The 22,445-nt window shown below is 39.7% G+C and overlaps 2 protein-coding genes and 2 non-coding genes across 4 annotated transcripts; 1 reads left to right on the top strand and 3 right to left on the bottom strand.

Annotated features, from left to right (window-relative positions):
• The first annotated feature begins 5,207 nt into the window (after positions 1–5,207).
• ddah2 (dimethylarginine dimethylaminohydrolase 2) lies at positions 5,208–17,348 on the top strand. Its single transcript, XM_050034281.1, has 6 exons — positions 5,208–5,343; positions 6,272–6,840; positions 7,960–8,148; positions 9,768–9,887; positions 10,943–11,086; positions 15,422–17,348. The coding sequence occupies exons 2-6, from the start codon at positions 6,541–6,543 to the stop codon at positions 15,539–15,541; spliced, it is 873 nt and encodes a 290-aa protein (XP_049890238.1). The 5' UTR covers positions 5,208–5,343; positions 6,272–6,540; the 3' UTR covers positions 15,542–17,348.
• Positions 17,349–17,447: 99 nt separating this feature from the next.
• rps5 (ribosomal protein S5) lies at positions 17,448–21,688 on the bottom strand. The gene is made up of 6 exons (XM_050034282.1): positions 21,574–21,688; positions 20,411–20,514; positions 19,826–20,035; positions 19,378–19,506; positions 17,766–17,864; positions 17,448–17,563 (listed from the first exon to the last, which is right to left on the bottom strand). Coding segments are annotated over exons 1-6 (612 nt in total). The 5' UTR covers positions 21,575–21,688; the 3' UTR covers positions 17,448–17,494.
• LOC126384566 (small nucleolar RNA SNORA3/SNORA45 family) lies at positions 17,945–18,077 on the bottom strand. Its single transcript, XR_007569311.1, has one exon. It is a non-coding gene; the product is annotated as a small nucleolar RNA SNORA3/SNORA45 family (small nucleolar RNA).
• On the bottom strand, positions 20,119–20,252 carry LOC126384582 (small nucleolar RNA SNORA3/SNORA45 family). Its single transcript, XR_007569327.1, has one exon. It is a non-coding gene; the product is annotated as a small nucleolar RNA SNORA3/SNORA45 family (small nucleolar RNA).
• Positions 21,689–22,445: the final 757 nt, after the last annotated feature.

Here is a 22,445-nt window from a genome sequence, read left to right as displayed (position 1 = left end):
GCATTAGAATTAGTAATGGGTACTGAGCATGTTTTATTTACAGTAACATAACTTTATTTATGTGTCATACACATATAAGCTGAAAAACAACTTAATAAAAATTCTTATGTTTTTCTGATGTACTAGTTAAACTATTTTTACAACGTTCAACTGTTAAATAATATTTCTTTTAGATTAGCATTAGCTTTTTTGTAATTATTTCTCTTGGTGCTCTGTCATTTTCTTGTATTTTGGGTTTCTGGCAGCTTTATACTTTGTTAAATTGACAATATGATGGAAAAAATATATGCATTTTTAAGTTATAAAGGTGTTAAACAAAGACAAAAGTAATCACCCAGAATGAACCTGGACACACTGTTTTAAACATAATGTAGAGAGATGAAATTGTACCATTATGAACAGATCAAATGTGACATTTTGTTTTTGTTTTTATACATAAATTCATATTTGGTTGGTGCTGAGGGAAATTTGTACTCATGTCCTCAGTATTTATACAATTCTGTCTACAGTCTTGGTGATCTTGCAATAAATACTATCTTTACTAGAGTTGAAATAAGACAATAGATGTGTGTTGTGTGTATTTGTGTGAGGCAGCAGCTAGGAAGCTGCTAACAAGTCAGAAAACACAAACAGCACTAAAGTCAGCAGAGTGGAGAAAGAGTCAGCGTCTAAGATGGAGAAAGAAACACACAGAGCGAGAAAGTCAGCATGTCAGAGACAGAGACTCAGTGAGCCGGAGAGCGAGGCACTTTAACTGAATTATCCTGCAGGGCGTAATGGGAGACATGAGGGCAGCGTGCAGGACGGTCTGCTGACAACAGTCTTGTGATGGAGCGAGCCAAGCGGGATCAGACTGAATAAGCTGTTTACCAGTTGATTAAATACACAGCACACGGCCAAAAAACCTGAAAAAAAAAAAAAATTAAATATTGACAGGCGCCCGCTAGGTTCAGACAAACTGTATTTACAAAGCATTTTAATTAATTTCCTTGTACTAAAGGTTAGTTTTGTTAATCTGGATGATATGTTGTATGCCAAAATGATCAGTGGGCAGTGACAAAACATTAGCATCAGCGTGAAGCATCTACTTGTCACGCTCTCTGAAGCATGTTTGTTGATAAAGCAAGTGTGCACATCTGTCCTTTAATTCGCACATGTGCTTTTGACTTTACTTCCTAAAAGAATTTGCAAATATCCTGCGAAATAAAACCTTAAATTGGTTCAATACTGTTGGAGGAAAGCACATTATTTCCATATTTAAGCTTTGAAATTGTTTTATGAAAATAAATGTTCAAGAGGCCTACAAAAACTTAAACTGACAGTGAGATTAAAATGCAGATTAGGGATTCTGTTTTTGCCTCCATTTCTCACTGGGTGACTTCAGCACACAGTGTTAGGTGCTGCCTAAGAATATTTGTGCCAGCTGTATTAGAATAGATGAGGCACTGAGGACAGAGGTTTTACAGATTTTTAATTGCAGGGGAGTGGAGGAGCCTGTTTTACAGACAGTGTGGTAAACCAGCTGACGCTATATTTGACTGGGATGTTTTGTGTGCTGGCTGAAGGATCTCAGTGGACAGATGGTGTTCTTTAATCCTGTCTGTGCCCTCTACCTCCCATCCTCCATCCCCCTCATCCGTCCACATTTCCCTCCACTACTACATCAACCTCACATTTCCTGCCTCTTTTCTTTCTCTGTGTACAGAAATACACTTCATCTTTCTTCTTTGTCTTATTTGTCACTGAGTTGCCTCTGTATCTCTGTCTCTGTTGCTGATGCCTGGCTGCAGTAGCTCAGTCTAGTCAGTAGAAGGGAATATGGTGCTGCTTTACCCGTCAAAACCTTGTTTATGCATGCTTAAATCAATGCTGTGCAAACCTCCAAATATCAGTTGCCAAATTTTAACAAAAAAAAGTTTGATTACCGGACACAATTCACAATACTGCTGGTTTCACAGGTCACAAAGCGTTTCCTGTAGTGTCTGGTGTTTATACAACAACCTCAGCAGCGTCCAACATCATTTGACCCACATTTCAGGAAAAGGCAGATTATTATTTTTTGTTATGTCACCCAGACAAAAAGCAGACAATGATAGCTCAGTGGGTACGGCATAATAGGCCTTAATCTATGATGACTTTGAACACAAGGACCCTGGTGAAATAAATCAACCATGAACCTGATAAGATTATAACACAGCCATTTATTTAGACTACTGCAGGAGAGGAGAGATGAATATTGACCTACCGGTATTTGATTTATAGCAGACAGTCCAAATTTAGGCTATATTTAAAAGTCAGATACAAGTATAGAGGCAGTATCTGCTGATACAGTGTCTGACCTTGCATAAACAATTCATCAGGATTAAGGGGAGAATATTAAATAGGAGTCCTTAATCCCAGAAAATCTCCTAGAAATACTCCAATCCATCATTAATTCAGCGTCTCAGTACACGGAGAGGGCGTCAGAGTAGGTTTACATCTGTGGCAAAAGTAGGGATTTCATCAGCGGGGCCCAAATGCATAACGTATGCTAGAATTTTCAGATAAGTCAGCTAGCTAATGTTAAATTAAACTACTCTTTATCAATCTAAGTGACCTTTAAATTGGATTTTTTAAAAGTAATTAAGAAGTTATCAACAGTATTAACAAGTTAGTTTTACGTAAGCCCCCAAATTGGCAGCTACTGTCCTTAAAATCAGCCCAAAAGCTACTGTTAATGTTAACCTAATGGCTAACGTTATCTTAACGGGTAACTGTCACATTGTCATGGAAACCAGCTGCATTTGTGGCCCCAGTGCTAGAAGGTCACAACCAAGCTAACATTGACCAGAGTTTAATATTTGGTGCGTTTTTGAGTCCAATCTAACGCTTGCTTAAATGAGATGTGTGCGCTTTTCATGTGCGGCTCTTATTCGTATGGTGGCGTATGCTAACGTTTTTTGTTTCAAAATGCTCTAAAATAGACAGTTTAGCTGTCAAGTTTATAAAAAATTTCTCTCAGGGGAATCACCCACAGACCCACCTGGAGGGTTGGTTCAGAAAATGGTACCCCCCAGTATTAGATAGGTGGTTACGGCCCTGCCATATGTTTTGTGTTCTCTTTAGGGGCTGTTCACTACTTATTAGGGTGGAGGGGTGGGTGCAAAAAGGGTGCATGTCAAATATGTTTTTAAGCACTGGGGAGAGACTTATGTTTTTTATTTTGGCTTAGGGGAGTGGCATACAAATTTAAATGTTTGTATTTTGTATTTATGTCACAACCAATTTTTGTTGCGGTATGTTCTCTGTCAAAATTTCACCATATATTATAGCCAGGACCTGTAAAAATAGAAATTATAGTTGGATTTTCAAATTTCCGACGGTCTCTGAACACCGTCAGTAAAAAAAACACAGAATCACATCTAAGCTTGAAATACTCAAAATCGCTTCAGTCTATATATATCATTTAAAATTTGGCCAAAAAACGAACGTGTTTGCATAAACTAACCAGCATGCACTACAAAAGGGAAAAGCAGAGGCTTTTTTCAGCAGCAGGATTTCATATTCAACTTTTAACTTTAAACTTTCAAACCTGAAATGGTGAGTTTTAAAAATCCCAAAACTAATATACAGTGGAGAGAAGGCCATGCATTTTCCGCCAGTCATTCAGAGAAGCTCAAGAAAAATATTTGTAGCTTCAGGGAGGGTAAAAAAAAAAAAAAAAAAAAAAAAAAAGAGGAAGTCACACCCCTCCTCTGTTAAATAAAGAACAGTCCCTATGACATCAGTGTTAATGCTATGGTCACAACCAGGATAATGCTGATAAACATCAATGCTATAAATAATATATAGGGGCCTAATATGTCTAAAATCACAGCGTATTTGTGTTACCCTTTATATTAAAATGTAACTCTGTCTCTGATCTGCTTAAAGAAGAGGTTAATGAACTTGATTCTTGACTTCAAAATTAGCTACTACTTTAATAATGATTAATATTTCAGCAACAAAACGTTATCGATTTTGTCCTGGCCGTTATTGATCACTGTAGTGTGCACCTACTGCCTTTAACAGTTATTGACAGCCAATACCAGCAGCTGTAGTGACTTAAATCAACGCTGATTGAATCCGGACAGGACGAGTGGGGGATGGGGGGTGCTGGGATGAAAGGGTGGGAGAGCCGTGTCGAGCTCACTTAAATGCATAAAGAACACCGGAAGTGAAGAGATTTGGCTTTACAAAATAAGAGCATAACAGTCCCCACATTTTATATTTCCTAAGCCTATGTCTGTGACTGCTTTGTTTTGTGCGTGATCACCAATGTGTTTGAGTTTAATTACATCAGGTATTCAGTTTAAGAAAGTTATGTTCTGTAATTTTCTCAACCCTGTGGAAGATTTTTTTTTAAAATATTTTTTGAACTTTAGATACAAACCAACAAGGCACATTTTCAAATCTTGCTCATCAGGTAGCTTCTGCCTCAGGCTGAGCAAAGAAATATAAAACATACAAAATGACAGAAATTGAACAAAAATAAAGGAAAATAAACATAAAATAGACACTAATAAAGCAAAAACAAAGCTATCTCAAATTGCCATAAATTCTCAATTAAAAGCATAGTCTCAAATAAAAGCCTGGTCCTTTTTACTAGCCAGGTGTGGCTACACATTTTCCCGATTACCCTGTAAGTTATTTATATTCCTTTCGTCCGTAAGGGTCCCCAGATCAAAAGAATCAGAAGGCTTTTTCATAAAAAATTAATCCAAGTTGTGAGTATTGTTTAACAGGATGAAGTGGCCGGATGCCAAAATCTTCGGGTGCCATAAATCTTCCACTCTGTCGGAGCTAGATCAAATGAATGATTTATAATTGATATATTATCTGAAGCCTCATTTTTACACAAGTAATATTCAGACTGGTTCAAATAAACACTGTGACGGTATTTCCCATCTTTCCTGACCAACAGATTTGTGTGAAAGGAATTAAAGGCCTGTCCCAATATAGGCCTGTTGAGTTCAGTGATTTAAGCAAATAGTAGCCCGGTCTACTAATTGAAGTTTTACAGTATCTTTTCCTTACTCTGTTAACATCTTAAACATCATATTCCTTAAGAATATAATTAATTCTTACTTGGCTGGTCACAAAGGTCAACGCAAAGCTGTCTCAGCCCACATCTAACCCTATGTAGCCGTCTTATTTTGAAATACCTAACCGGAAATACCCATATACACAGTCGCTGCGGTGACTGGACTTGTTGGCCGGCAGAGAGAGACAACGGGAGAATAACGGGAACTGGGTCGGTTTGGAAATTAAAGCAAACAGAGGGAAACGTGGCCGAGAGTGGGAGCTGCGACACAAACTAAAGAGGTAACATACAAGTCTACATTTATATTTGTTATTTGCGCAACTTGTGTGAGTGTTGGTGATAGTTTCCCCGTTACAAAGATGAGGAACATCATCTGAAGTATTTGGGAAGGAGCAGTGAACTGCTGGGCGGTGCACTCCTGCAGCCAAGATGTTTTGTTCTGTTTATGGCTGTGGTTCATAGTTATTGTTGCAGCTGGATAACTCGGGGCTGCGCAGTCAGACAGACTGAGTGTTGTTGCACTGTCAGAGCAGAAAAGAGTGTGTTAAATATTGCAGATTATATCAGGAATATACTGTTCTTCCACAAGCTATCAGTGTGCACACACAATACTTCATCTAAGCACTTTAACAGTGATTTGATAGCATAAACTTGCACTCTTAAAATGCCCTGTGTGCTGCCCTTATAACAAAATGTAATGGATATCAAAGACAGGCACTTGTTGCATAAGTTATGAAGCAGATTTAAGAAACATCCTGTGTGGAAGTCCCTTTCTGCAGCCTCACAGTGGGCGACCGCTGTGAGTTACAGGGAAGATGATGAAAGGGCAATTGTCCTAAATCTCACCCACTGCCCAAACATGGGAAAGGCTTTGCAGCATATTGCAGGGCTATTGAATAATGTTTCCTTATAATCTAACCTTGGACAATGCTCCTTTCTGTCCACTTTCAGCTGTGCTATCAGTGTGTTATTTCAGCTGCCCTTGAAAGCTTCACTGGTGATAATATGTCGTTTGCAAAGTCACAATTTGCATCAGTGCAGTTCCTCAGTGCAAGGATTCATTTAATTTTCCAGAATAATGCCGCAGATATTTGCCTCTCATACCTCCTTCATGGCCCTGAAATGTTTCACATCCCACATGAGATGGGATGCAGACATTTGTTGCTTTGTATCCGGCCTTGTTAATGTGTCCACCTCTTTCTGTTTCAGGCTGGGATCGTCTTCTTCCACTTCCTGGCATCTGCAGATGGAGGAGTAGCTGTTGGGAGAGAGAGATGAAGATGCTCTCCACGTTCCTCCTGGACCTGCTGATCCAACCTGAGAGAGTTTAACAGTGCTTTTTCAAAACGAGACTGTAAAAAAAAGTTGCCTACACACATCTTTTTATCGCGTCTTGCTTGTCTTCTGGCTGAGACACTTGCTACCACTTTTTATAGACAGACCTTTATTATTAGTTTATTGAAATCATTATTGAAATCATGGCAAACATGTGCCCATATGGCCGCTTCACCCACGCCGTGGTGCGGGGCATCCCAGAGACCTTTGGAAAGGCAGCAGGAGACGGTCGTGAGAACGGGGAGACCTCAGTGGACCTGGCCAAAGCTCAGCGTCAGTTTGGTTGCCTGACAGGAGCCCTGAGGCAGAAGGTGGGCCTGCAGCTGATCGAGATCCCCCCTGACCCTGAGCTGCCAGAGAGCTGGAGGATAGAGGATGTGGCAGTCATCCAGGGAGACACGGCGCTCATCACCAGGCCCTTCAAACAGCAGAGACGCAGCGAGGTAACACGAAGAAAAATGGCATTAGTTCTGGACTTTCTGCACCCTAATCCTCTGCACTTAATCCTGCTCTGTTATTGTAAAGGACAGCATGTAGTAGGCTTTTGTTTCAGTTCATATCAGTTTGGTATAAGAATGAACTTGCAGCAAATACTTAAGTTGTTTTGATAAAAATTTAGTTGCCATTAGTATTTTATTTTTTATTTCTGTCACATGTTCCAAGAGATCGTAGTTTTGAGTTTTTGGTGCATTCAGTTGCCTTAAAGAAACTCAAACATCTGAGACTTGAGAGTAGACTCTTTTATTGTTTGTCTTTAGCCTGGATTTTGTAAAGCAATTAATGCTTTTTGGCAGCTGAAGTGACTTATATCTGGGATGTCACCAGCCACGACAGTAGGACTAGTATTGTTTTCTCCTTGAGTCTTTGTGTGTGTGTGTGTGTGTGTGTGTGTGTGTGTGTTGTGTGTGTGTCATTATGGCAAAACATGCTCCTGGAGACACCTATTGTGACAAGAACTACCATGGAAGTAGTTTTGAGTATTCTGTCTGTCTGTGGAAAGATTTTGTCAAAATAATTGCTTCACAACTGTGTAAGATGCAGCCACAAAAGTTAAAAGGTATGCAGTTGAAATCACAAGGAAGGCTGAGATGGGTCCAAGCAAGAGGGCTGGAAGTAAGGGGGTTAGGAAGTAAGGAAAGGTGGCTTTAACGCTTTGCTTTACAGTTCTGTAATATCCTGACATTATCCTAGCAATTTCAGTGGGAAGAACAGTGTAATTTAGTCCTAACTGTAGACAAAATAAGAATTTCCGTTTTCGTTGTTCATATGTTACTGGAACCTTAATTCTTCATATGAGGAACAAATTTCACATTTGTACATGTTCATCTAACTTCCTGTGCCAGACTATCTACTTATTTTACCTTTTTTTTTCAAGGAAACTTGTTGGAAATGATTACGAAGAGGTTACAGAAGGTCACTTGAGTGCACTGAAATGATAATGAAAATATAAATAGAAAGTACTAACAGTAATAGAATTACATGAAAATTTATGTTCATCCAGAGTAACATATATTAATGTATTGCTTTCTCTGCTTCCTTCTCTTCAATCTTCATCTCTGCAGGTGGAGGCAGTCAGGAGGGTGGTGTCAGAGCTGAACCTGACTGTGGTGGAGATGGGGGGTGAGGAGGGGGACTCCGGAGGGGCCACGTTGGAGGGCAGCGACGTCCTCTTCACGGGGAGGGAGTTCTTTGTCGGCATCTCGTCTCACACCACCCACAGAGGGGCGGAAGTGCTGGCAGACACTTTCAGGGTAGGAGGCATGGAGAGGAGATGTAGCAAGGACTGAAGCCCTGTGTGAAGCAGACAAGAGTACTTTCTCAAACTGTTTTTTGCTTTGGGCCTTTTGTCAAGAATGCGAGCATCTGTATGTGATAAAGGGTGTTAAATCAGGATGATTTATTTCAGAGACACTTATCTGAAATCTCCTCCATTCCAATAAATAATGTAACCAGCAGAGTTTTCAGCCAGTGCAACAAAGACTGTCTCAGTGCCAAGATGCTTGTCAGGAAACAAATCCAGCTGCCAAAGTGAGCAGGTGGCCGTTTGCTGTGTTGCATTTGGGGAATTATAGTCTGTAAACAGTGATGAATGAGGCCGTTCCATTGGCCAAATAATGGAGGCCACACAGTGAGCCCCCCAGGCTCGACACGACCCATACATTAGTATTGATTACGCCACTTCTCTTAAGTGCGTTTTACGCACTTCTGCTACACACGCACGCACACAAACACACACACACATTTAGCATCTAGCATCTCCTGTTGTGTCGTGTGTGTCTGATATGAATTAGTGCAGATGGGAGGGATCATGTGGTGGATGAGAGAGGAAGACCAGCAGAGCATTTACATCGTCTGTATCGTGTTTCATAATTGTTACAGAAGCATTTTGCACACTCTTCAGTTTTCATTCATAAAATTTCAGTATTACAAGTGTGTTTTACACAGTGTTGATGCATAGCTTTGTATTTTTAGCCAGGGAAGGCAGCTCTGGTTATTGGATTGAGCCCGAGATTTGATACAGAGGATGAATCCTGCTGATTTTGGTAACCCTGTGGCTTTTTCTCTAGCACCACCATGAGGTTAATATTTGTGGTTTTGGGTGCAGTATTTTAACAACAATTGGAAATTTCATCAAGTCAGACTTTTAATTTATCTAACGGTTTGGTTCATGACCATATCCCTTCAAAACTAATGACAAACTAATAATAGCATAGAAAAAATCACTGTTTTTGGAGGCTGTTATTGTACAGAAGGTGTCAAAGATGGACACAATCATACTGTAGAAGCCAAAGTATGTTAAAAACAACCATTTTCATATCTAAAACTTTATAACAGGACTTTATAAAAAAGATAGTGACCAGGTGCCAGACCGTGAGCAGCAAGCATCCAAGAGGAAGCAAAGGAAATCACGGACACAACACTGAAAAAATGCCAAAGATAACAAGGCAAAACGGCAAACAAACAAAGCTCATCCCAAAATGAGAGTGAATCTGGGGTTGGGTTTTACTTTAGCTGGCAATACTGAAACTTCCTGTTTAGTATACCCTTAAATTATGTTTCTCGTGTTATCCACATGATTTACTGTCCTAAGCTGTATTACAGGACGAGTCAGACCAACAAATGGCGATTGCATGACTGCCTCTGATCCTTCACAGGAAACTTTAGAATCACACAGCAGGCTGCTTTGTGTCGACTCACAAGTTATTAGCCAGGTTATGAGAAACACTTGTGTTTTTCCTGCTATGACAGAATGTCTGCTGTGAAAAAGGTCTCTTAGCACACAACTAGAGGATGCCTTGTTTCTTGTGAAAGACACTTGGAGGGACAATGTGTGTGTGTGAATAAACCTTCACAACGTCCATCTGTTCAGGACTTTGCTGTGTCCACCGTCCCCGTCTGTGGCGGAGCCCGACTGAGAAACATCTGCTCCATGGGAGGTCCAGATACCATCATCATCAGCAATAGTGACGGGGCCAAAAAGACACTGCGGGTAAGTCATGTTTCTGTATGTGTGTGTTGGTGTTAAAAAACTATAAAATACTTTAAATATCTTTAAAGGAATAGATTGGCATTTTGCAGAAGATGCTCATAGTAACTTTTCTACTGAGAGTGAGATGAGATGATTGACACCAATCATGATTAACGGTGTTTCCCCATAGACTGTATAAATAATGGACGTAGCTACTGTGACGTGGACTTCTGATTTAAAGCCTTGAGTTCGGCATTTTGGCCATCGCCATGTTGGTTTTTTGGAGCCAGAAGTGACCATACTTAGGCGAGAGGCTGGCGCTGTGGAGGAGCAATGGGTGGATCTGACTGAGAAGATGCTACTGGCAGACATCCTGTCACTCAAAGCAGCCCATCCTTAACTATGTGTAACTTTACGCCTAATAAAATGTAAACGAGTGAGTTATGTAAAAATTCACCCCTGCACAGTTTATCATGAATGTTGAAATTAGCCATAGAGACCAAAGCTGTTTTTGTCCCAAAGCTGTAAACATGTTTATTTCTGCTGTGAAGTTGGGCATTTTAGCATGAGGGTCCATGGGGATTGACTGGCTTCTGGAGCCAGCCTCAAGTGGCCATTCAAGGAACTGCAGTTTTTGGCACGTCTGCGTTGGCTTCATTTTTCAGCCCTGGAGGTTGCTGCTTGTGTTTACCAAAATGTCACATTATTCCTTTAATCTCAAATTAATATGTCATTTTAAAGTGTACACACATGCTTCAAGATCTCTTAACAGTCCATACTGACGTTATTATCTATCATACATAGTGTCAGTGTTTCCCTTCTCTCTGTCCTAATAAACTGCACATGTCTCTCATTTCCTAACTGCTGAGGTCATAATAATAATAGCACTGATACTGCCTTTGAGTCTGTGTGTAATGCTGGGAGCGGTCTGTTGCAATATGCATGTGTGTGTGTGTGTGTGTGTGTGTGTGTGTCTGTGTGTGTGTGTGTCTGTGTGTGTGTGTGTGTGTGTGTGTGTGTGTGTATGTCAGGGTGGTGCACAGTGACATTAAGTGTGCCTGTGTGTTTGTCTCCAGATGATGGAGCAGCTGACTGATCACCACTATGAAGTTCTCACTGTTCCAGAGGAATCCGCAGCAAACTGCATCTACATCAAAGGGCCGTCCAAACTCAACTTCCTGCTCCACCGGCCTGCAGAGGAATGTCCTGACAGTGTCTCTGTGAGTACAGCTGAGGATTTAGATTTTTTATTGCAGGCCTGCTTCATCAAAAAGACACTCAGATTTGTTAAATTAAAGGATGATGGCAGCATTGTTTTATGTTGTCTTTGGCAATTTAATATTGTGCTACCATAAATCTGGGAAGAGATAGATTAGTAAAAAGAACAAGCTGCAGAGGTCGACATATCCTGAATTTAAGTCTGTAATTTAGGCTAAAAGGATAGTTTGGACTTTTTGAACCAAGGTTGTGTGAGGTACTTATCCATAATCAGTGTATTACCTACAATAGATGGTGGTCAATGTGTCCCTGTGGACGAGGGCAGCAGAAAAACGTATTTTAGCCACCAAAAAAAAGCATACACTACATTCAGAATATTATCACCACCTTCACTCACTGCAGACAGCTCTCTCTGTCAAAGAACAGAAGTCAGTAAGGCCCCGATACACCAAGCCGGCGATCATCTGTCGGTTAATGTTGGGCCATCAGTGAGCATCTGTCACCCTAGTCGATGTGGTTGCCACTAATCAGCCTCCGTTGGCTGTTTTTTGGCTGATTCAGCATGTTGAATTGCCATTGCTGACGGGTGGAGCAGTCTGTTAATGACTGCTCCGCTGTCATTCATTAGCTGAACTGCCAGTCACTTGGCAGTTCAGCTCAGTGCATGAGCAGAGAAACTGAAGTGAGGAAAGTAAACAACAGCTAAAGTCAGGAGGGAGTGAGATCAAAACAAACTTGTTTCATAAGGCAAGGTTATTTTTCTTTATGCATTGAGCTCTTCAGCAGAAATGTTTCGGGATAGTTTATGTCCATGCTGGTTGGCCCTCGGCTGTAGTCTTTGTGGTGTGTTCTTGTGCAACTTTCAGCCAAGACAAGGTGACGTCAGGTGAAGCAGAGGGGGGCACTAGTTCTTTCAAGTCAGTTTGGTGCATCGGGCCTTTATATTGCTTTCCTCAAAGCTAGACTCCATTGAGAAAAACAGTAATTTTACCTTGCAGAACACAGGAGTTGCTGGTCTACAGCTGCCTCGAGCAGTTTTAAACTGTCTTAATCTAAACTATCCCTATGAGCTCCTAAAAACACTGGATCCTACAGTTCCAAAATGCAACTCAACGTCTTTTTATTTTCCCCCTCTCTGTCTTGAAAACATCCACATCTGTCGAACTCAAAATAGACTAAAAAGATTTGAAGTCTCCAATCCAATATATCCGTGACAACATCAGGGCTATTTTTTTAGAAAGCTCCTTCAGAGCCACAGAAGATTTTATACATCTGTTTTCACAGACTGAGTAGTGCTTACCACATCAAGTAAACTTATCTGCATGTGCAAAATGGGTGGATTGTCCCTTAAATGAAGTCAGGAGCCACTTCTTTCTGTTCCCTTTTGCTTCAGCTCCAGGAAGTCCACTTGTCGAGCTGTATTAAAATGTTGTAGGTCAGCACTGAGTTATTTCTGACTTTTATTTAATGAATTATTGATAAGAAGAAACAGAGACTGCAGTAGGCCCCTGGACTATGAATATGAGGACCGAGAAGAGCCCAGAAGGACTTTTTCCTGTGATGCACATCTACGTTGTAACTCTCTGTAACTGATGCAAAGCAGAGCAGAAATCCGAGCAGAAATATTAAAATGAAAAGCTTACATGAAAAAAAAACTAAGCACTGCTGTGACTGTTGCCTCTTGTGACCCAAGATCTGAAATGAAGTGAAACCTCTCTCTTGCTCACAGCGTTGTCGTTCATTGTTGACCTGTTAAAAATGTGAGTAGGTGGGAGGACAAGCGTTGAGATATCCTGAAAATTGTGTGCACTCAGGGGTTGCTTGTTGTTTGTTTGTCTCAGAATAGTGAGTTGAAAGGTGACTTTTGTTTGCAAGATCCTGTCATTACATGGGGCGGCAGTAGCTCAGTCCATAGGGACCTGGGTTGGGAATCGGAGGGTTGCCTGTTCGAGTCCCCGTCCGGACCAAAATATGGAGCGTGGACTGGTGGCTGGAGAGGTGCCAGTTCACCTCCTGGGCATGGCCGAGGTGCCCTTGAGCAAGGCACTGAACCCCCCAGCCGCTCTGGGCGCCTGATCAAGGCTGATCTCTCCACTTTGTGCATGTATAGGTCCTGTTTGTGCATGTGTGTGTCTTTCAGACCTGTATGTTAATGACAACAGAGTGAAAAAAATGAATTTCCCCTCAGGGGGATTAATAAAGTATATTAAAAAAAAAAAATAATGAGCAAAGTACTTAAAATAATGAGTTAGTATCACAAAATAATGAGGAACTTCTTAAAATATTAATTTAATATCTGAAAATGACTTAACACCTCAAACATAAGGAAAAACGACTCAAAATATTGACTTAATATCTTAATAATGACAATAATATTAATGCATTATTTTGAGAAAGTTTTGTTATAATGACTCACTAGATCTTTTTTTTTTTTCATCACAATGTTGAAAATGGGCTTCCATAACTTTGACTAGGGCTGAGATACGTAGTGTTGGGCAGTAGCGTCACTACAAGTAGCAACGTTACCAACTTAATTTAAGTCTGTTATTTCATAGTAATCAGTTCAACTGAACAGTTTTTGTCTGTCTATTTTTCTGGCTGACAGGCTTTTGACAGGCAGGCTTTTGTTATCACTGAGATAACGCTGATTTGACAAAAAGTAAAAAAATAAATTAAAGTAGCTTTGCAAGTCGCAAGCTTTTTTTAGCCTTTAATACCTTTTTAAAAGGAAGGTTCGCCTCAAAATCAAAAATACATATATTTCTTCCTACCTGTAGTGCTATTTATCAGTCCAGATTGTTTTAGTGTGAATTATAGAGTACTTTTGGCCGTAGAGATTTCTGCCTTCTCTCAAAAATAATAGAACTAGATGGCACCCGGCTATGGTGCTCCATAAGCCTCCTATCGATGAGTAGATGCACGCTTCCTTCTGCACCGTTTCTGTCATACAAAAAAGGTAAACTTCCTCAAACACAACAAGGACATTTAAGTAAAAAGTGTAGCCTTTAAAACATCATATAAAGACCAATAAAACATGATTGTTGTGGTGTGAGTTATTGAGTTTTTGGAGATATCAGCCATAGAGATGTCTGCCTTCTCTCCAATATAATGGAACTAGATGGCACTCGGCTTGTGGTGCTCAAAGCACCAAAAAATACTTTTGAAAACTCAACAGCGGGTTACTCAAGATAATTCACAGACCTCGTTGTGAGCAGTTTCATGTAGGAACTATTTTCTTTCTACTGAACTACACCTAGCAACCGTATCACTATAGAGAAGGAAGCGTGCATCTACTCATCGATAAGAGGCTCATAGTAATGGCGTCCTCCTCGGCTGAGCTGAAATGTTAGCTAGCTCAGTGGTGCTGGGTGAGCTAGCAGTAGATGCATGTTTACTTTTGCACAGTTATACAGCTGGTGGGTGTACTGTGACAGAAAGAAAATAGTTCCTACATGATACTGCTCACAACAAGGTCTGTGGATTAGCTTCAGTAACCAGGTCATGATTTCTGGGAAAAGACATTGCTGTTGAGTTTTTCAAATGCATTTTTTGGTGCTTTGAGCACCACAAGCCGAGTGCCATCTAGTTCATTATTTTTGAGAAAAGACATGCATCTCGCTCGATATCTCCAACACTCGGTAACTCACACCAAAACAATGTAGATTGAAAAATAGCACTACAGGTAAGAGGAAAAATATGTATTTTTGATTTGGGTGTGAACTGTCCCTGTGAGGTTTCCACACTTAATCATAAAGCAGGTGGTGGCCTTTTTCTCGAGAATACACCCGATGACAGCTTGCTCCAGCCTTAGGCAATGAAAAACTTAGTACAGATGTTTAATTTGTAACACCAACATATTTTATAAACTCCTTATGTTTAATAGGTTAAAAAAATGTAAATCTGTAAACCATCAAATATTTGTATTCTAGTAAAAAGTACAATATTTCCCTCACAAATGTAGTGAAATAGGAGTATAAAGCTCCATGAATAGGAAACACTCAAGTACAAGTACCTCACAAGTACAGCAGTTGGGTAAATGTACTTCCACCACTGCACACACACTGCACACCACACTACTATTTACTGGGCAGTGTGTGAATCTAGTGGGTTAATAATTATTTATTTGATGCATTCAACCCATTTGTGTAGAGGAAGTTCCAAACCTGACATTTTACATTTTAGAAGTCAAAGAAAAGAGATAATCAGTAATATCCAGTCAACATTAACAGTCACTGAAGTCTCATTCCATCTCTTATTGGCCAGGAACTTCTTTTCTGTGAGTGTATCCAGTCACGTCTGTCTGGATGAGTAAGTTGTTCCCTCTGTTCTCCCTGCAGGCTTTCCAGAAGCTCCAGGACTACACCCTCCTGCCGACAGCCTGCAGTGAGGCCGCCAAACTGGGAGCATCTCTGTCCTCGCTCTGCCTCCTCATCAACAGAAAGCACACGTATTTCTGAAAACACACCGCAGGGGTTTACCTGCACGTGCTCATGGCGGGGTGAACAGTGACCACATCGCAGATACACTTTCCACAAATTAAGATTTTTTTTTGTGTATTTATTTCTAAGGAAAATCACTGACTCACAGCATCTGTATGAGAAAATGATCCAACTGGTAACATCTGTTAACTGACTTAATGTAGCTGATTGTTGGCACCGCTGCCCCCCCTGCTGAACGAACAGTGTAGCACGCTGATATCCACACAACTGAAACAACTTGGGGAAGTGTGATGCATTCACCTGAGAAAATAACTGCTCTGTTTTAAAAATGACAGCAGAATTTCTTTCCATTAAAAGTTTTTTTTAAAATATTTTTCTTTTATTTTTAAATTCAGAAAGTAGCAAAAAAGGTTTCTCAAGTGAATGCATCAGACTTCAGAAATAACCGTCCATGAAACCACTAAATTCAAACTGTAGTTTCTCACTGTTAAACTTATGACGACTTTTCCAGTTTCTGCAGATAGCCACTGAGCTGACAGATCACTTTGACTGAAACTGGTAGAAATGTGAAAAAGAGACAATGTTGGTACCAAAGTCAAGATTTTTAAGCTGTTTTAATACCACAGAATGCAATTTGAAAGAATACTTCACCCACAGAATGATCATTGTGTTATCGATTACTCACTTGTGTTGCGCTGAATTTGTAAAGAACACTTTTTCTCATGTCTCTATGGTGAACGGAGAATCCAGAAAAGGTGAATACATCAAAACATCTGTTTACAAACTCTTACACAACTCGTGCAGTATAATCCAAGTCTATCCAGTTGTGTGCTCAGTACTTCCCAAACACATTCATTTTCAATAGAACGCTTTAATCAGAGAAGTCTCATGCATGGGTTTGAAGTCTGTTTCAAGTGAGCTCATACATGTGTGCACTCGTAGGATGTTGGTAGCTAGTAGGGTGTGCTATTCGTAATCAGAAGTGTTTTAAATAAATGTTTGGGAAGTACTGAGTATATCTATGACTGGATAACTAAGACTTGGATTATACGTACTGAGTTGTGTGTCTGTTACCTGATGTTTTGATACAGTTTTACTGTTGTTAAATGTGGCCCCAGATAACTTAAAATTCTTGAATTATGTTCCCCTTTTTGGATTCTTCATTCAGTGTAAATTTCTTCACTGATTCAAGGTAACACTTGGCAAGTAATTAAAATACAAATGCTAATTTTGCAGGTGAAGTATTTTATAATGTTTCAAGTGTAAAGAAAAACTAGTACTGATATGGCCAATAATTAATTTTTTGCTACTTCCTTGCAGTCTTACAACTTCAAATGTAATTTATGTCACCTGGACATGTAGCATATTGAATTGACTGATTCATGTAAAGGTGGAGTCGGCAGTTTTAATAGAATACACTGTCAAATTTAGCCAATAACTCCTCACACTCTGCTGTCTGTGCTTAACAAATTTCTGGTGTTCCCCCCTTGCAAACTCCGCCTTTTGTAACTAACATTACTGCTTACAGCAAGCTGCAGAAAAAAACTTTTGGATACCACTTAAGGAAAGTGAATTCAGTGCTTTTGAAGACTTGCAGATATCCTGTGGTACTCAAACTCATGTCTGCAGATTGATGACAATGTACATCTCTTCTGTCCATAATACAACAGGTTAGTATCTGTTTCACTACTCTTTAAGTCATTATACTGACAAGTCTCAATTCCAGGACATGTAGCTGCTAAGAATAGAAATGCAGAGTTTTTAAAATAATTGTTTTAGCTTTCATGTGTGAATTTGTAGCAAGTGTAGTGATGCCAATAAAATTCAAGTGACAACTTAAATCCAGAAATGTGTGTAATTCTTTCACCTGTTCACTGTACAACTATGTATAGAAGTGCATGAGAAGGAAAAAGGTGTCACGACATCAGAAATTTCTTCAAATTTATTTGTTTTGATAGAAAGCAAAGATGTTTAACGGTTGGACTTGGCAACTCTCTCCAACTCGTCCTTCTTCTTGATGGCGTAAGAGTTAGATGATCCCTGCAAGGAGGAGAAATTTAGTTTAATATACATAAACTTATTTCACAGCAAAAATACAGTGGATCATAATTACATTGTGTTTCTCAACACCTTATCTCCTAACATTCAATACTTCAGTATCAGAAGGCTTGAGTTATCTGCAAGTCATTCTACACTGCACATTGGAGGATAATGATCATGCTATAAGTGGATAAACTGATACCTTAGCTGCATTGATCAGCTCATCAGCCAGGCACTCGGCGATGGTCTTGATGTTCCTGAAAGCAGCTTCTCTTGCTCCTGTGCACAGCAGCCAGATGGCCTACCAGACAAGAGAGAGAAAGAGCAGGACATTAGTGGCTGACAAATTAACTTTGGTGGAACTAACACTGGTGGGTAGTGTAATGTATCTGAGTTGGTGATTGGCTGGGTCACAACAGACTACAGCCAATGAATAAGCAAAGACATTTTCCTCTACGAGCACTCTAGCACACCAGAACAATGGGTAGTATCCAGGCGTGACTCTAGCCTCGCTTAATGCATCAAATACAAACAATCAGTACAGCCAATGAGAATACAGGACTTCACACACCGGGGTGTATGACAAATAAAGGCATGACAGTGCAAAATACTCGCCTGCAAATATTTAGCATCCAAACCATTTATACCAGCAGAGATGTAGATTAACAACAATTGCAACATTTGTTCAATACAAGGTTTTCATGCGTAACATTCGCAGGCAGCGACGGGAATTTGCGATTGCTAGCGTGATCCTACTGACCCAGCGGAGCGTCTGGCAGTAAGTTGCTGAATAGTCTGAGCAGGGTTCCTACAGCTTAAGGCAAGCTAGGTTAAAGACTCAACGCCACTCAGAACGAAATCAAAAACCAATTTTACACGAACCTAAATTGAAGAAAAACATATCCAACCTGAGTGGTTTTGGGGTAAAGGACAATTTTGCCTAAATATTTATTGTAACATAAAAATGACTTGGTTACATTAAGACGTGGGAAATTTGGTAAATAATTTTTTTTAAAAGTTACCAATTATTGACATTTTACAATGCAACATCTGAAAAAAAAAAACTTTATAAAGTCCTATTTTCCATGTCTTAGCATTTTTAAGACTCAAGAGGGTGATAGACGTTTCAACACCAATTAAGACCTTATTTTTAGATCAATTGATGCAATGCCTTTTAAAATTTGAAGGTTCTGCCACTGTATGCTATTTTATTGAGTTTTTATTTTAGCGAAACGATCTATGAGTGAATTTAAGTTCCCTGTGGTAACCAGTTACACAGTGTATATGTCTAGGGGCTTTTATCGTGAAAAGTAGGAAAGGAAGAAGTGGAATGCGCTGCCTTTGTTAAGGGTGAAAGTAGTAAAAGTTTGCTGTATTGGTTCAGTCTACAAAGACTCCGTGTCTTAAAATCCTCATAGATATAGATGATGTGTGATTGGTAGATGTGTTTATTCACAGTGCGAAAACTAAAAAAAAATTACACTGTTTTCTCACTGCATAATATTCTTGTCCTGTGTCAAAGAACTCATCAAAAACACTTCCTAGCTTTCCTCACATGTATTATACTGTGACGCTCATGCCATGTCAGCTCCAATCAATGAAATGTAGAAGTCATCATTTGGCTGATGTTTACTGCACTAACATGAAGATAATTCAGTTTTTCCCGAATTCTCACACTTGCACTAACAAACAGCGTATTTGCCAGATATGTGAATGTACAACACCTCATTTTATCTGATGTTATGTTGCTGTAATGCTACATACTGAATCAAAAACCATAAGAAAACTATTTTGATGTAAATGAGCGTGGTTACCTGGTTGACTCTGCGGAGGGGCGACACATCGACAGCCTGCCTCCTGACGGTACCAGCACGACCGATACGGGTGGAGTCCTCACGGGGTCCGCTGTTGATGATGGCGTTCACCAAGACCTGGAGGGGATTCTGTGGGGCAAAATTTAAAATAGTTGAGAAATTTCAATCAATTATACTTCCACCTGTGCCTGTGACATAATTAACAGCCTATTTGTATTTTACTCTTCATCACTGTGTAAAGACCAGGATTAAAAACAATGAAAACCTGTCTCATAGTGTCCGCTGGAAACTGTTTATCATGTATCACAGGTCACCCTCTCCTGTAGCTTAGATTTGAATGCTGCCTTCCAAACACCTTGATCTTCTGCCGACTGTCTTACTCATACTTCACACACTGAGCAGTCACACCAAACGAGCCACAGTTGTTGTGAAAGTCAGTGGTACATACCTCTCCAGTCAGCAGGTGGATGATCTCGAAGGCGTGCTTGACGATGCGCACGGTCATCAGCTTCTTGCCGTTGTTGCGGCCGTGCATCATCATGGAGTTGGTCAGACGCTCCACAATGGGGCACTGGGCCTTACGGAAACGCTTGGCGGCATAACGTCCTCCAGAGTGTGGCAGGTACTTGGCGTATTTCTCTTTCACAGCAATGTAATCCTGTAGTGAACAAAGAGGTGATTTAAGCATCATGGATCATACAGATTTAAACCCAGCATCGAGGCATAGCATTTGTGAAGAGTAAATGTGTCTGAGTTGGTGATTGACTGGGCCACGACAGGCTACAGCCAATGAATAAGCAAAGACATTTTCCTCTGCGAGCACTCTAGCACACCAGGACAACAGGTCAGTGTCCAGGCGTGACTCTAGCCTCGCTTAATGCATCACATACAATTATTTCAGCTGATAACATTAAGCAGTTTATAAAAACAATTATTGGTGAAAAAAATCTAATTTCTAGAAGCTAAATATAATCATACTTAATTAAAAATGGCATTCAACAAACACAAGCAGTAACTGTCTGTTGCTGCTTACCTGCAGGGAGATGTCATTGATCTGGACATCATCTGTGCTCCACTTGCCGAAGAGCTTGATCTCCGGGGACTCAGCCACAGCTGGGGCAGTCTCCCACTCAGTCACTGAGGATTAAAAAAAGCAGGAGGTAAATTCAAGCAAGGGCTGGGCAACTGAAAAAAATAAAATGTAAATATGTTTTGGACCAAATACTACTGTGGGGTTGAATACTGGTGCTTTCACAAAGTATTCATACAATGAGATTTCTGAAAAATAATGATGTAATGTGAAAAAGATGACTAAATGGGTAAAGGCAAATAACAGAACAGGTCTGAAGAAAGCTCAGACTGTCTACATACTGCCCCGCCCCAATTCAAGCCAAGGAAAAGAAATCATATGACAGTTTAATATACATCTCAATCAACAATTTATTACACTAATTCAGATTCATCGCAAAGCTAAACCCGCTTTTGTGCTAACCTACCCGACGGTACATTCACACTACCGAGACAGACCGATACCCAAATACTTCTCTTTCGCACAGACCACTTGATTATAACGTAAAAACTAAATGTTAATTCAGATCATGGATCTAAACAGCCACATTTTCACAGCAGGGCCCGAGCTGAAGCCTTCTTCCCCAAAGTTAACGTAACGTTAGCTACCTGTCAGCAGACAAGCTAACGAACTCTTGAAAATGGCGACATGTAACAATAATTACCGGTGATGAGATTTTTCTACCTTTATAACGTACCAAGAGTAACAATAAGATCGCAGATATAAGTGAAATAAAGTNCGTAACGTTAGCTACCTGTCAGCAGACAAGCTAACGAACTCTTGAAAATGGCGACATTTAACAATAATTACCGGTGATGGATTTTTCTACCTTTATAACGTACCAAGAGTAACAATAAGTTCGCAGATATAACTGAAATAAAGTACCGGGAGTGACATCTATCGAGGTGGCTGCTCAACATGCCGCATCCACATGTGCTAACAAGCTAGCCACATGCTAACGCTCAGCGCCGTTGTGCTTGCAGGACAACTTAAATAAAGCATTAAAACCAAACTGAGATGTTTTGCTCTTATTTCTCGGACAACGGGAGTCGTTACCGCTTCTAACTGTCCTATAATAATGTTTTTGGAGACATATGAAGGGAGTAAAATGTGAATATTTTACTCACTTGTGTCTGCCGTTCTGTACCACACTTCTCTGAGACGGAAAAGGGCCTTTTCGAGGCGGCGCGAGCAGATATCCGGTGAGCTGGCGGGTTACTTCCGGTGCGCAAGGCATCTTTGGAATTGTAGTTTATTTTCTTTCCTTCTTTCTTTTTGAAGCATGGGCCTGGTCAAGGGAAGCAGAGGTTTTAAAACGTAATGGCAATAATAGGCTACATTGTTGATAGAAATCATTTTTTTATTTTAATTTTGCGGCTTAAGTTTGTTTTTATGTTCTTAAAATTAATTTTCTGTTCTTTTTTGTGTGTTGTTGCATTATATATTCTGTCTTTGCCATGTAGAAAAAAGAAAATAAATTATTTTACTGATTTTTTTTTCAGTCTTTCCTAATTCTAAACAATATTTCCTAAATTAGGTGTCTGCCATGTAACACCTGTTCAAACAAAATGACAAAGTAGAGCCTGATACCAATATTTGAGTTCTTAAAAATCAAATAATGATATACTGATATGTATTGACATTATATTATAAACATAAACATTAAGTATTCCTTTAATTAAGTTAAAGACTTGCAACTAAGATACATGTACTGATATTTTACAGTTGCAAAATAAACCTTTCAAAAACTGTAACTGTCAATTTTAAGTGTTAAAATAACTGAAAATCAAATTTGTAGCAATGAAACATTTTAACAACAATTCAAACATAGCAAAAACAAATGTTAAGTTGAAAAAGTAAAAATAAAGACTCAGCTAAAGTCTCAATGTGTATTTATTACCAAAAAAATCTTGGTTTTAAGAGTATTGTGTGGTAAGTATATTTAAATCATGCAGCGTATAAAACAAAAAAAAGGTAAATTAATACAGGAAAATCACAA

The sequence above is a fragment of the Epinephelus moara genome, chromosome 22, assembly GCF_006386435.1.
Source record: "Epinephelus moara isolate mb chromosome 22, YSFRI_EMoa_1.0, whole genome shotgun sequence".
Taxonomy (NCBI): Eukaryota; Metazoa; Chordata; class Actinopteri; order Perciformes; family Serranidae; genus Epinephelus; species Epinephelus moara.
The sequence above is the reverse complement of the archived record's forward strand: the minus strand, read 5'-3'. Positions and strand labels throughout refer to the sequence as shown.

Bases quoted from the DNA above. Each gene is read 5' to 3' on its own strand.
- ddah2 (XM_050034281.1), top strand. From the start codon at position 6,541: ATGGCAAACATGTGCCCATATGGCCGCTTCACCCACGCCGTGGTGCGG. The intron at 8,149-9,767 runs GTAGGAGGCATG...CCATCTGTTCAG, and splicing joins TGCTGGCAGACACTTTCAGG to GACTTTGCTGTGTCCACCGT. The intron at 9,888-10,942 runs GTAAGTCATGTT...GTTTGTCTCCAG, and splicing joins GGGCCAAAAAGACACTGCGG to ATGATGGAGCAGCTGACTGA.
- rps5 (XM_050034282.1), bottom strand. The intron at 19,507-19,825 runs GTATGTACCACT...TTTGCCCCACAG, and splicing joins TCCACCTGCTGACTGGAGAG to AATCCCCTCCAGGTCTTGGT. The intron at 17,564-17,765 runs GTATCAGTTTAT...TCCTCCTTGCAG, and splicing joins AGCTGATCAATGCAGCTAAG to GGATCATCTAACTCTTACGC.